At 34.7% G+C, this 14,144-nt stretch overlaps 1 protein-coding gene across 2 annotated transcripts in view; it reads right to left on the reverse strand.

The window, feature by feature from the left end:
* LOC306873432 (phospholipid-transporting ATPase ABCA1-like) overlaps positions 1 to 12,632 on the reverse strand; it is a 37,535-nt gene extending 24,903 nt beyond the window's left edge. For both annotated transcript variants that reach the window (XM_079422712.1, XM_079422711.1), the window contains exons 1-8: positions 12,445 to 12,632; positions 10,419 to 10,524; positions 9,632 to 9,725; positions 8,709 to 8,850; positions 8,500 to 8,618; positions 5,171 to 5,292; positions 3,446 to 3,637; positions 1,826 to 1,915 (exon numbers count right to left, since the gene is read on the reverse strand). In XM_079422712.1, coding sequence (XP_079278838.1) covers positions 1,826 to 1,915; positions 3,446 to 3,637; positions 5,171 to 5,292; positions 8,500 to 8,618; positions 8,709 to 8,850; positions 9,632 to 9,725; positions 10,419 to 10,484 — 825 coding nt within the window. In that variant the 5' untranslated portion in view covers positions 10,485 to 10,524; positions 12,445 to 12,632. The remainder of the gene's footprint in view (positions 1 to 1,825; positions 1,916 to 3,445; positions 3,638 to 5,170; positions 5,293 to 8,499; positions 8,619 to 8,708; positions 8,851 to 9,631; positions 9,726 to 10,418; positions 10,525 to 12,444) is intronic.
* Between the last annotated feature and the right edge of the window lie 1,512 nt (positions 12,633 to 14,144).

The following is a 14,144-nucleotide window of genomic DNA, read 5'->3' on the forward strand; positions in this document are numbered from 1 at the left end:
AATATATTTTATAGTATATATTATTCATATTTTATATATAGTATATATTATTAATATATTATTCATTATATATATATATATATATATATATATATATATATATATAATGAATAATACAGTAAAAAAATTGTTGCAGTAAAAAAATAGTTTCAAAAAGTTGTTTCAACTTATAATAATTTGTTACCCCACTGACTTAAATTTTTAGTTTAGTCAGCATTAAATTTTAAGTTACTCAATGTTAATTTAAGGGACAACTGGAATATTTTAGTTGACTAAATTAAAGATTTTAAGTCAGCGGGGTAACAAATTATTTTAAATTGAAACAACTTTTTTTTTTCTTTTTTTTTTTACAGTGTACTAAATAATAGTGGATAATAAATATTTAATAAAAAAAAAATTTAATAAAATTAATAACAACTATATAGAATTTTTAAACAAATAATAATAATAAAAAAAAATCATAAAATTTTAACTAAAATTTAAATGAAAACAGAAAATATATATTAAAAACTAATTCAAAATATTCTAAGTTCTATGTAAACATGACTAAAATAGCACCATCCTTTAATCCTGTAAAGCTAATGTTAATTTTTACTGGAAGAATGAGATCATTTAATTAGGAAAGGATTCATCATCTTGCTCATGTGATTGCTAGTCATAGAAGAAATCTGTTGTTATAGCTGTCTCCTTGTACGCTATCATGAGGTGTCTGAGGAAGCCCTGGAGGCCAGACAGACATGCAAACACGGCTGAGTAACTGGAGAAATAAAGCACAACCTGGAGTAACCTCTCTGCCGCTGGCTTTAGCGAGGGTTACTGGAGTTCATCTCGCATGCATGCATCGCTCATATGTGAGAACAAAGAGGAACTAATGCCAGTCAGCGCAGCGTTGGCGTTGACTCAATTTCTGTTTCAAGCGATAAAACCGGGAAGAGATTTCATGTGAGACACATTCCCCATGAGCAAATGCTCTGTGAGATGATGAGGAAACAGTGTCCCTGTTTCACTTCTAAGCTACTTCACATTTGTCGAGCTCTGCACTTTTGCCCAGCGCTGGCGAGAACCGAGAGTCTTATGATGGGCCAAACTACTGCTGCTAACTCACTTAGCGCTCAGGTTTGGTTTCTAAATGCTGAACACCAAATACATGCGAGCAGCAACACTGAGTGTACGGCTGAAATGTCAAGCGTCAGCTCTGAGGTTTTTCCAAGGGACAAACGACGTGTGGGATGCTAACCGAAATAGCTATTTATTAACAGAACTTTCTGTCTCTTTACGCAAAACAAGTTTCTTGTTATATCTTGATAGGGCCAAAGGGGGTTTTCCCTGCGATGGTGTACAAGGACTATTTTGGGTCCCCAAAGAACCTTTCTGTGAACAGTTTTTAAAAGAACCATTTTTTTCTTAGTGTGAAGAACATCTGAATAATCTATAGAACCTTTTTACACTGTAAAGAACCTTTTGTGGAATGAAAAGATTCCATGGATTTTTAAAATTCTTCATGGAACCATCATTAAAGAACTTTTAGTTTTTAAGAATGTTGGGGCAAAACTAAAATCTTAATGACTCATTAGCCCCAAAGCACAAAATTTGTAAATTTTCAGGACTAGCATAATGCAACATTACCCATCAAAAAACAGTAATGTAATCATGATTACCATTTAAACAGTCACTGATTCTTATCGCATTAGAACAAGCCAGACTAGCCAGATCCTAATATGGGATAAGGACATTTGGGAAGCTGGGGGTGGGAATTAAACACTTCACTCTGGTGTCCAGTTCAGTCCCTAAAAGCAGGGTGAGAGATACTTTCGGGGGCTCTTACCTCCACCGCTAATGCTCCCAGACTCCCCAGCAGACTGTCTGTTGCTATAGACACATCTAGGATCATCTTCGGGTCAGACTTGACATCTTTCTGCATGACCAAAACATAAAAAAGACATTATAAGCTTATCACAGTAATCATATTGTACACATTTTACTGTCAAAATTTACTGCAAAAATAACAACTGTGCTTGCCAGAAATTCACTGTAGAAATACTGACAAAATACTGTATACGTTATAGACATATATTTAATTAATCGATATAATGTTTATATAACAACCTAGTTAAAAAGTAATATATTTAAAATGCATTTATTTCATACTAAGTATAGTTCAAATCTATAGTTCAAACAAATTTACTGACATATCCCTCGAGACTTACTAATTTAAAAATTATATTTCAACTTCATTTGAAGAACTACTTGTGCACGATGCACATTTCTTAATATTAAGCCTATAATGTGTTTTAATGTTACTATTTATGAGGACTGTATGATCTTTGGATAGTATCGGTCTTTAAATGCAGGATATTTAAAGTATACTTGCAATAGTTCCACTTCAGCACAATTCAATTTACTTCAGTATTTTGTAATTGGACTTCAGCACTGCTTCCGCACAATTAAAGTGCACAAAATTAGTTGTAACAATTTAAGTATACCTGTTTAGTGTACTAAAAGTACAATTGCAGGGGTATTTTTATTAAGTACATATGTAAATGTATTTGTAGTACTTAGTATACATTTTGTTATATTTATTTTTCACTAAGCCACTTTAGCTACCAAAATCAGCTTTTTACCTTAAAATACCCTTATAAGCATCAAAATAATACAAGTGGTAAATGAAAAGCATCATGATGTATTACAGCTCATTATAAGGTCTCTCAATAAAACATGAACAATATTTGTATATACAGTAGGTCATACACACTTCTTTTACTTTTTTTACTCTTTTACTTTTTTTTCCACTGTATATGGTAAGGCGACTTACAGTTAACCAATTAACTATAGGATAAATATGGTTGCCTTTTCTGTAAAAAATTAGTAAGCTGTTAGTAAGGCAATGTAAATGCATGCAAGCCATATACACTAACTCTGGACTACAACATTGTGATTTAGGAAAAAATGTCAAAGCCCTCATTGTTCTATTGCTTTCATAACTAAATCGCTGCGCAAAGAAAACTAAAGCGAACATACACAAAGACCCCAATATGTGAAGACTCCTAGCTGATGGCCATCGCTGTTCCCTTTTCATGCACAAATATGCTGAAATAATTATTCTGATTGGCATAAAATTGACATATTATGTAAAAGTGACCATTGTGTGACCTCAATGTTATTTTGTTTTGCTTGAAGATTTCAGAGTTCACTGGGTCTAAAATACAAAAATATACACTTGTCCTAGTTTGTGTGTAATTGGTTTACAGAACTGTTGGATTCCTTAGTTTATTGTGGCATTTATTGCATTATTACAGTCCAGTAAGCAACTTCTATGTGAAATATAAGGGACATAAAGCACATCTTCACAAGCAATCATTAACGGGCACTTTCATTCTTGTATTCTAGTTCTTGTGATGTTGGTTAATAATGAAGTCCTATGGAAGGAACAGTTGTTTTTACTTACCCGTATTGGCTTGAGGAAGTCCAGGTTGGACAGGAAGTGGCTCTCTGCGTTGTTCAGCCATTCAGCAGATGACTGACAGATGATGTTTTGCGTTAGCTGAGACACGTCCTTATCGGCTATAGTCACGAACTCCTCCAGAGATGTGGTATTGCACAGGTCTCTGAGATGAACGCCGAAGCCGTTAATTAGTACCTGTGGATCACAAATAAACAAACTCTCTGCAATCATATTTTGAAGTACACAACCTGGAAGCTGCCATATTTGTTTCATGGGCACTTTTTTAGCCAATCATCTGAGCTATAAATGTCAAGTGACTATTACACACAAGTCAATCAAATTTATGCGACTCTCAATGGTGATCTGATATTCAAATTATGCATTTAAGTCTGCAGATCTCCAGAGAATGGGTGCAAATGATTGTTAGAAAGAACATTACGTGATCAAGTAATTACACGCTCTTTCTTTTGTGAAAGAGGCAATGGACAGCCTTTGCCCAACAGACAGATTTAAACACAGCCTGCCCCCCAAAAAACAAGTCTTGGTCTTTACTTTACTCTCTATCAGCTCCGTCACTCTCTCAGAGACACAATCCACCGTTCAGTTATTAAGAACAGGATGTTCTGAAATGATGTCTAAAGGCTAATTTGGGAAACACTTAAGATATGACTTAAAACAATCTCAGTTTCTTAAATGCACATAGACCACGGTTCAAAAATGCAAAAAAAACTGCTATATATCATTGCCATTTAAAATAGTGTTCTATGTGAATATATCTTAAAATGTAATTTATTCTTGTGATCAAAGCTGAATTTTCAGCATCATTACTCCAGTCTTCAGTGTAACATGATCCTTCAGAAATCATTCTAATATGATGATTTGCTGCTCAAGAAACATTTATCTTTAATAGCAATGTTGAAGAAAAATTGTCTTTATTGTCAATTGAATGTGTCCTTGCTCTTTAAAAAAAATCATATATACATTTTAAAGACAGATAGCACAAATAAACTTAGCACTTCATATTTTTTAACACTTTCTGGTTGCTAAATGTTAGTGGAATATTTTTAATGCAATGAATCTGATGCATTTTAAATGCAGCTTAAGTATCCAAATATTTATTGGCGCCACTGTATTTGGTTTTAGCTGGGCGACATAAAGAATTTATCTATTTTTAGACATATGCTATATGTGAAGAATGAAATGCTGAGCATATTTTCAATAAACGGAAGTACGGTGTTATCAAAGCTGTCTCTATCTTGCAGTGCATTTGTCAGAGGTGCTGGGAATCGGTCGGCCTGTGTCAGTTTTCCAGGAATTGTCCTCTGGCGGCAACAGTCATGTGACTACAGCCCCCCCTCCAGTGCACTGCAGCACGTGTACAGCTGTGCAGGACATCCATGATCCACAACATCTACCCCTGATCTCGTATCCCATTACACCAAGGTCATCCGCATGTGAGAGCTTATGGATGTATGTACAAGGCTTTGAAAAACAATTGGCTTCATCTCTGCACTAACCAGTGCCATAACGGTCCCAAGATAGATGACAGGCTGCAATTTAATGACTAGACGGTGTGTGAAATATTTTAAGTGCTGTGTATACATGTGTGAAGGTAATTAAACACAACGCCAGGAGGGCAAACAACATATATTTGTGAAAAAAAAAAAGTTCTTGATGATTTGGTCGTTCAAGGGTTTTTAAACAGCTTGTGTTGTGCAGTTCATTTACCTTCTCCAAGTTGACCTTAGCCTCCACTATCTGTCTCACAGCATGCTTGGGCAGGGTAGCATTTTTCTCAAGAAACTCAGACAACGTTTCATTATCATGGAGGAAGTCCTTCAGCTTGAACCCTGGGAGAAAAAGAATAAGAATTTATAAATAATATTTCTATTGTTTTTCAAATAATATAAATACACATTATAAAAAAAAAAAAAAAAGTAATATAAAATGTTAATTTTAACCGTTTAACCGACCGATAAGAATTTATGAAATTTATGAAAATATAGGTACAGGTGTTGAACAGGTGTACCTATATTTATTACTACTATAAATACTAGAATCTATGTAAACATATGTAAATTGTGCATATATCTACTACTTTAAATATTTGAGTTTGATAACATCACATTAAAATCACGCTGACAAATAAATATTATATAAATAATTATTTTTTAAATATTATATATATATAATAATATAAAATAAATAATATACATTTTAAGTTATTTAAATATATATACATGAATTATACAAGCTATTTATATAATGTATATACTTGATTATATAGCATCATGTCAGAATAATGCTGAATAACACAGGTCAAATTGTTCTTTTTAATTGAATTCATTACATAAACCAGTGATTCACAATTGCACCATGAATATTATTTTTAACAAAGGGTGTCGTTCAGAACATTGTGAAAAGTATGACTCTACTGCAATTCCCAACTCAATGATAAAGCAAGTGAGGTAACGCAGCTGAACCATTGCTTTCAGTTACTGCTGCAGTCATGACAGAATTGTTCATTTAGCTCTCAGTTCTGAGTTCATCACGTAAGATGTCCACGGTAAAGGACAGAGGAACAACAAAAGCCAGAAAGCAACTACAGCAGTGTTCTTCACAGAACTCATTGTGCTGCATGTCAGAACATTCCAGAAGAGTCATCGGTATGAACTGGTTTGAGTCAGTCTCTTCCTCTGGGGTTACTACAGGTCATTCTCCAGCCGCTTCTCTGAAACCACCAGAGAGCACTTTTCAGATGCTCTTATTGTTCTATAACTATTCAGGAAGTTTTTGGGAAATGAGCTATACAAGATTTCAGGGGGCGCAGAGTACAGAATTTGTGCAAAAACAGTACAAACACCCACAAATCCATTTGCAAACATACACGCTTGAAAAAGAGGTTCCAAACAAGGGTTTTCACAGGGATTCCATAAAAGAACCTTCTTGAACCAAGAACCATGTGAAGAACATTTAAAAACTATTTCCACTATATAGAATGGAAAGTTTCCATGGATGTTAAAAATTCTATTTGGAACCATAGTTGCAAATAAAAAGAGTATAGGGCTATAAAATAAAAGATAAAAATATAGCTCAGATAATTTGAGTCATGTCTGAGAAGCAGTTTTGCAACTCTTATGAAACTCATTGAGGCACATTACTAACATTTTTCCTCAGAAGACAAATCTGACAGATCTGAAGATCACAGAGTCAGATCAAATCTCCATTGAATGCATTACACTTTTAGAGGAAACAATTAGGATATCAAAGACATCTCATTTGCTATACACTCTTAAAGGTTCCAAAAGTTTTTTTTTTTTTTGCAGCCGTCTTTGGTTCCTCAGAGAACCTTTCAGTTCTTAAAAGAACCATTTTTTATTAATGTGAAGAACATTTTATATAATCTAAAAAACCTTTTTCCACTATAAAGGACCTTTTAGGGAATGGAAAGTTTCCCCTGATGTTAAAAGTTATTCATGGAACCATAGGTACCAAAATTTTTTTTTAAAGTTTAGGCATTACTTCAAACAGTTTCATGACACAAGCCACAACTTTACAAAACCTCAAAGCAGTTTTGACAAGATGGGATGAGTTATCAAACCTTCTTCAAATATATTACTAGATTGCATCGACACATATGAATCGTAAGCATCTCTGTGGCATGAAATGATCATGTTTAACCACTGTGACTCTTGAGACTTTCTAATTCACTGTGAGCAAAGCCAGCATCCTATTCCTCAAGCCCCAGGTGCAAACAGCAGCTCCTCAGGGGACATTAATTAAATGCTGTCAACTGTGAGTATAAGCAACTCCCACAAGCCTCTCTCAACAACCGTTACGAAGAGTTGTCTGTCTAAATAAAGGTTAGTGAATGTTAGTGGTTTTTGCAAGTGTCACTTCTGCAAGTGGTCATACTTGAGGTTATCAAATAACGGGCAAAATAGGATCTAAAGACTAGAATATAATACAGATTTATCCAGGGCTGTAACGCAGTCACCTGTCAGCTGCATGCATTTAAAAGATCCTAGCCATAGGTCTACTTAATGCTATAATGAAAATCTTCTAAGCAAGACAAAAAAATGAGCAGATACTAATGACCACTTTTGTAGTCTCCAATAATCAAAAAATTACTAATACAGAACCTTTCCTATTTGACGTTCAACACTGAATCTCAAATGAGGAACCACACCTAATCTGATTGTCGGACAGGAAACAGACAAACTCCCCTGGTGTTTCCATTTCATTGGATAAACTGATGCTCGTTGGAAATTAGGGTGTGGGGAGTCACTACTTCAACTTAATTGTACACTCAACCAGCTAGTTAAACTGAGACCAATGTGAGAGCAAAGAAACTGAAACGTAACTGAAACCAAGAGAAGAACTTATGACTTTTAATGCACATTACTCACAACAGACTGACATTAATCATCAACACAAGTGAAGGGAACCCAGATTCTGACTCCATGTATTGATTCTGGTTCATTGAGTCCATAAATGATTCTTTCAGTACTTTTAGCACAACATACACTAAAAGTAATAATCGTTAAGTAACATAAAATTAACACACACTACTGTTCCAAGGTTTTGGATTAATACGATTTTTTAAGAAACTACTTTCAGTCAGCAAGGATGCAAAGACTTTTATCACATTCCAAAAATATATCTTTTTCAAACAAATGTTGTTCTTTTGAACTTTATATTCATCAAAAAAATCTTGAAAGACATTGTATCATGGTTTCCAAGCAGTGCTACGGTTTTTAATGTTGATAAAATGATTATTGAGCTCTAAATCAGCATATTAAAATGATTTCTGAAGGATCATGTGGCACTGACGACTGGAGTAATGATGCTGAAAATTCAGCATTGCATAATAAGAATAAATTACATTTTACAATATATTCAAGTAGAAAGCAGTTATTTTAAATTTGAATAATATTTCACATTATAAGTGATTTTAGAATATTTTTAACCAAATAAATGCAGCTTTAGTCTTCATTCCAAAACTTTTGAACTATAGGGTATGTTGAAGATATTGAAGGTGTTTGAATGTGACGTACCTTCAGTGTTTCTCTGCATTTTTCTCAAGGCCCGGACAAGGCCTTTGAAACCTTCAAAGCTCTTGTCATGTTGGCTGTAGAGGAGAATTTTCTTGGCATCGATGAACAGTCGGGAGATGCTGTAAATGATGACAGTGATACATATATGAGGGAAACGTCAATATATAGTCTGTAAAATCCAATGCTGACCCAAAACCTCAAATACTTACATGGAGTCATTGAAGTTGCCTACCACCCCGGGGGTCTCTCCAGGGGTGGGGTGGCGAAAGCAGGGGTTGTTGGCATTGCAGATGATGCCCTGCACCCATGGTAAAGTCCCCGCAGAGGGCATGGCCTTGTTGGGAAAGTGGCCTAGAAAAGGAATCAGATTTAGAATAAATGTGTGATATTAAATCTTCAACAAGAAATGCCCTTTGCAACCATATTTCTGCAATCTAATGCATTTAATGCAATAAAATGAGTTGATTAAATTTGGAGAATAATTAGGCAGAGGCCATGCATTTTACACATGAAAATTACAGTTTGCACACACAATTCCTGGAAACATCCCAGCAGAAATTATTTCCCTTAAATAGATTCTGTTTGTTTGAAGAGTGTTTGTTTTCACAAACCAGATCTACTGTAATATTGTTTTCTTTTTCCAATTCGTCTGGTCCTCATTTGGAACTAATTCAAAAATAGTTAACATTTAGTTAGGTCAGTTCAAAGTACAGGAACGGACACACTGCAAGAAAACTGGGTTTCAGAGATCTTGTGATATATAAAATTTCATGCTGTGAGCTGATTTGCTGTCCTTGACCTCCCCTGGGGATTGTATGATTTCCAAAGAGGAGCAAATATTGACGCTTGAATTAAGTAAGACGCGGTGACACAAGAGGTTAAATAAAATACATTCAGGATCTTTTCAGTGCAAACATTTTGCAAAAGCAGTTAATAAATATAGGCTTTAGAAAAATACAATCAAAATGATATAAACCAGACCAACGGCTGTTTTATTAATCTAATTTAGTCAGATTTATATTGAACTCTTGGGTAAGAAAGACACATCTAAAAACTAAGCTCAAGTCTCATACAATGCATTTGCATTCATTTCGTGGTTGTGTTTTGGGGAAAACCATCTTAGGCCACTTACATTCATGTTGCTCGTATGGAGGATAGTGGAGTCTGACAGATATCAAGATGAAAAAGATGAAGAGTGGCCATATGATCTCGATCAGCAGCTGAATCTGGAAAAAAAAGACACAATAGTGTGTATATTTACTCATTCATTCATCATCCTGAATTGTTTAGGTTCCTCCCTTATGAACTTTAATCTGAATTCAACAGCACAACATATCTGCTATTCACATATCCTGAATAAACTATTCTAGCGAAGTCCAGAAAATCCAGTTCATTGTGACGGTTGACGGCTTTCCTGACAATCTTGTTCATTTGCTGAACCTCCGGTTCATTGCCAAGTGCATGTATGCTGTCATCATCATATAATCAGCTTTTTGAAGTACATACAGAACTCTGTTTGTTTTGCTATCATTTCACATCAAGTATGATAAGTACAAGTAGTTCAATGGAAAAATATTTCCCTAATAAATAACAATTACTTCAACATCTTAAAAATCTCTTCACAATAAAACACGCTGAATGATCACAAATCCAAAGTAGTAAGTCTTTTTATTTATGTATTTATTCATTGCTTTAATATGGGAGTTGGTCATTTGTATAATGCGGGATCTGTTGGTGACCCCCAAAACCTCACAGATGTCCCCAAACAAAAAAAAAGGGAGCCTGGGGACTCCATATGTTTCAAAAGGCATTCGTTTTGTTGCATTTGAAACTTTTTTTATTTATATTGATATTTTTACTGGTATTTTTGGTATATGATCGATTGCTCAAGTTGCTCAATGCATGTGGTATGAACTTACAGTCTGTCTCCGTCGGTAAGTGAAGTTCTTCCATAACAGCAAACCCAACTGAGTGGAGACAGCCATCTTGCCACGGATCCAAACTGTCCGTGCCTCCTCTCTGCAACTAGTAAAACAATAAGAAGCAAACAAAAGAAATAAAGCTAATGATGCCAAGCACTTTTTGATCAGTCAGTCGTTTGGTCAAATAATGGTAAAGTATCTCATGCCACCTTTATACAGATGGGACTTTATAACGTAGAGTGATGCAATAAAGTAAACAAGACATTTGGATGAGTAAACATTTGACAGATTGTGAGAATTTCCCATTAACATTTCAGCTGATTTCCTTGTGTATTTTGTATAATTAAGTAGCGTACATGACTACGACTACAGAATGATTTTGGATAGTGTACAGAGAAAATGGATTCTTTCATAATCACCTCCAATATTAGCCAGGTAAAATAATAATTTAAACATTGATATAGTATCTTCAAGCCATTCATCTTATCTTGTATAGACAACAAGGAGTGGGTGGAAACGGTGCACAATGTCAGCATGTGGGTTGATACGTTGCATAATGAACTGAATCATAAATATCATGATGTCCTGCTGGTGTTTTGATTAAATTGTCTAGTAATGCATTTTCAAATTAATCTAAATGGTTATTATTCTTAACTAAATGTATGAGTCAAGACTATATTAGGGGGAATTACATGTCATTTGTTTTTCTGTATCAATTAAGTTATTAAAAAATACTTTAATATACTATTTATCATATGTATTCATTTAGTTAATGCTTAAAATGTTGCCCACCATCATACAGTGTGGCATAAACAACATCCAGAAAGCCATTTTGTTAAAAATGCAACCTGAATATAAAGATGACACTTTCTAGGAACTATAAAATAGCCTATTTCTCCTTTTATCACCACCTTTATTTGTCGCTGAGCCATTTACAGTATCTGTATCATTCTTTAGCAGCCTATGTGTTTTGCTTCTGTCATTTTTGTACAGAGATATGGTAGGTAATCTGATTCTTATGTTTTTGCTTTTCATATCATCATAAAGAGCGTCCCTAGCGGACGAGTCCATTTTCTTATTTTTCGTCTTGTTTACCATTTTCTTCATCATATCGCTTCTCTCTACTTCATTTCATTTCTTGTACATATACATCAAAGATCGGCTGTTTAGTCTTTCTAAAGCACGAAAAATAAACATGTCCATCACGACTGACTTCAAATATGTTCAAGCAAGACATGATGTAAGAAGAGTCCCACATACATTTGTTTATTATACACAATCTTTGCCACGAATTAGCCTACTTCTTTGGAACAAAATACGAAATGACACCGCACTATACACCTCAGCTTTTATTTTAACCATCAAACGTGTTTATAATCATGATATTTTAAAGATGCAAAAGAGTTGAAGAGCTCAGTGTGCTTTTCATTGTTCCGCAGAGGAGAGGTTACTCTCGGTCATTGCGCGCAGACTCGGTTACGAACAGATGCTGAAGATTACGCAGCACTTACTGTCTTCTTTGTTCGTCTATTGTTGTTTTTTTTTAAAGTTGTCATTTTCTCAGTAGCATACGAATGAAAATAACAGTCAGCAATACACAACTTTTCAATATACATATCTGTCACGAAGCATTAAACCATCCGAACGCATCAAGTGTTTTCGATAAAATACACGATCGTTTAAGTTTTGCAGAAGAACAACAACAGCGCGTTTAAAGAGTTAGCAGGTTAAAATATCCATACTTATTACTACACGATAATACGTGACAATTTGTAATCATATTACAACATAACTGACTGCCACGAAGCTTTCCGAGCATCGCAACTCGCCAAGTGTTTACGATAACAAAAAACACACAAATGCGCGCTCGCGTAATTTGTGGAAAACAACAACAGCGTGTTTCTGATGACAGAATTAGTAGGTTTATGCAAAATTATGTATCTATAAATTAGTATAAAATTAAACTTGGCACAGTGCTCACTGGTCAAAAAGAAAGAAAGAAAAGAAACCCAACGTTACTCACCGTTATTTCGTGATCTGAAATAATTATTCCTTATTTCATATAATTCCTTTTGAGAAGAGAGAAGAACAGCGTTTCCAAATCTCTCAAAGCGATATTTTACTGGTGGTGCTTTGTGCTCTTATGGATGGACCTTTTTCCTCTCCTCCAAGCTTTTATAGCGATGCGCGAGGTTACTGTCGGTCAAACGCGCTGCTGTTTGTCTTCGAGCCTCCATATATGGAAAGCACGTGCGGACCCAAAACAGCTCTTAAAAGGGCAACGCGGATTTACTCAAAATCTGTTATTTTACTTTATCTTGTGCATCTTAATTTACATGTGCTGTAAGTTCATATTACACATATTATGTATTTAATATTAATTATATAATCATACAGACATCATTGAATGGAATAAGGGTGTGCTGCAGTGATTGGATGGCACAAGGTTAACTGCTTCATAGTTGCTACAAAGATACAAATGTTCGGTGTGTTCAGGTTAACTGATTTTCAGACATGTTTAGATGTTTAAAAATGTTAAAGTGAGTGTAAAATTGGTGCATTTCATGAAAAAATCTTAAACCAGCTTTAGATGGTTTGCTGGTTTTAGACAGTTTACAGTTTTTTACAATCATTTTTGCACTATTAACAGAACCGTCATTTTTTTTACTCTAGACACAATTTACAACTGATGATCAAAATGCACATTTTTCAAAATATTTAACACTTTTTTTCAAATGCTTGGATACAATACATAAACCAAAGATCTTTTGTTCATTGAGCTAAAATCACCGGTTCAAAATGACACAACTTAACATCAAAGTATTACTAGTTCAAAATACAACTCCCACATTACATCTGAATTGAGTGTCTATTCATTTCATTACAATGATCCAACTATCAATTGATACAACTGCTCAAAATGCTATGTAACTGTTGCATTACTCTTATGGAAAATTATGAACAACATTACGAAAGTGAAGCAACTGAGGACTGAGTATGTTCAGGTATGATCAGTTTCAAGATTTCTGTTGTTGGGAGAAAAGAAATCCCAAAAATTCTATATCATTTTTATCAGTATTTGTTTTTCCTACAGTCTTTTTAGAGGTTGATAGAGCTGGAAGCTGATGAAAACCATTCATATTTTTGGATGAGGCAGGCCATGACATGGATGAAAGGTTGAGAGCCCAGCGGTTGAGAGGAACCCAGAACGATGTTCGCTGGGGCCTAACCACCTCACACTGAATGTGATTTTGAGGGGACCCATAGCAAAATCAGTGCAATGGGCCCAGAATTACTAGCGACGGCACTGAGAGCAATCATGGTTTTTACCCCATTCCTTACTGTAACCCGACTGAGGAGTTTTTCTCCACATGGATGTGGAAGGTGCACAATAGACCTCACAAACAAGTCCCTCTTCTCCAAGCCAAAGATGATATGACCAATGTCAATGTCAAGATTTTTTTCAAGATATTTACATAACTAATGAAAACATCCATTATGATGGATGGATGAGAACCTGTGGCCAAATCCACAAGACAGTGTTGATAAAAACATAGTGCAGTGAGGGACACTCCAGTTTACATTTTACTTTAGGCCTAATGTAGTTTTTTCTTATCTTTTTTCTTTTCTTATTTAAAGTTTTTTGAAAAACCTGTTGTGTTTATTGTCATAAATCATTTTCAAATTTAGTTGAATGATTCCGGTGTCTGTACTTTTCTCTCT

The sequence above is a fragment of the Barbus barbus genome (assembly GCF_936440315.1).
Source record: "Barbus barbus genome assembly, chromosome: 8".
Classification (NCBI taxonomy): Eukaryota; Metazoa; Chordata; class Actinopteri; order Cypriniformes; family Cyprinidae; genus Barbus; species Barbus barbus.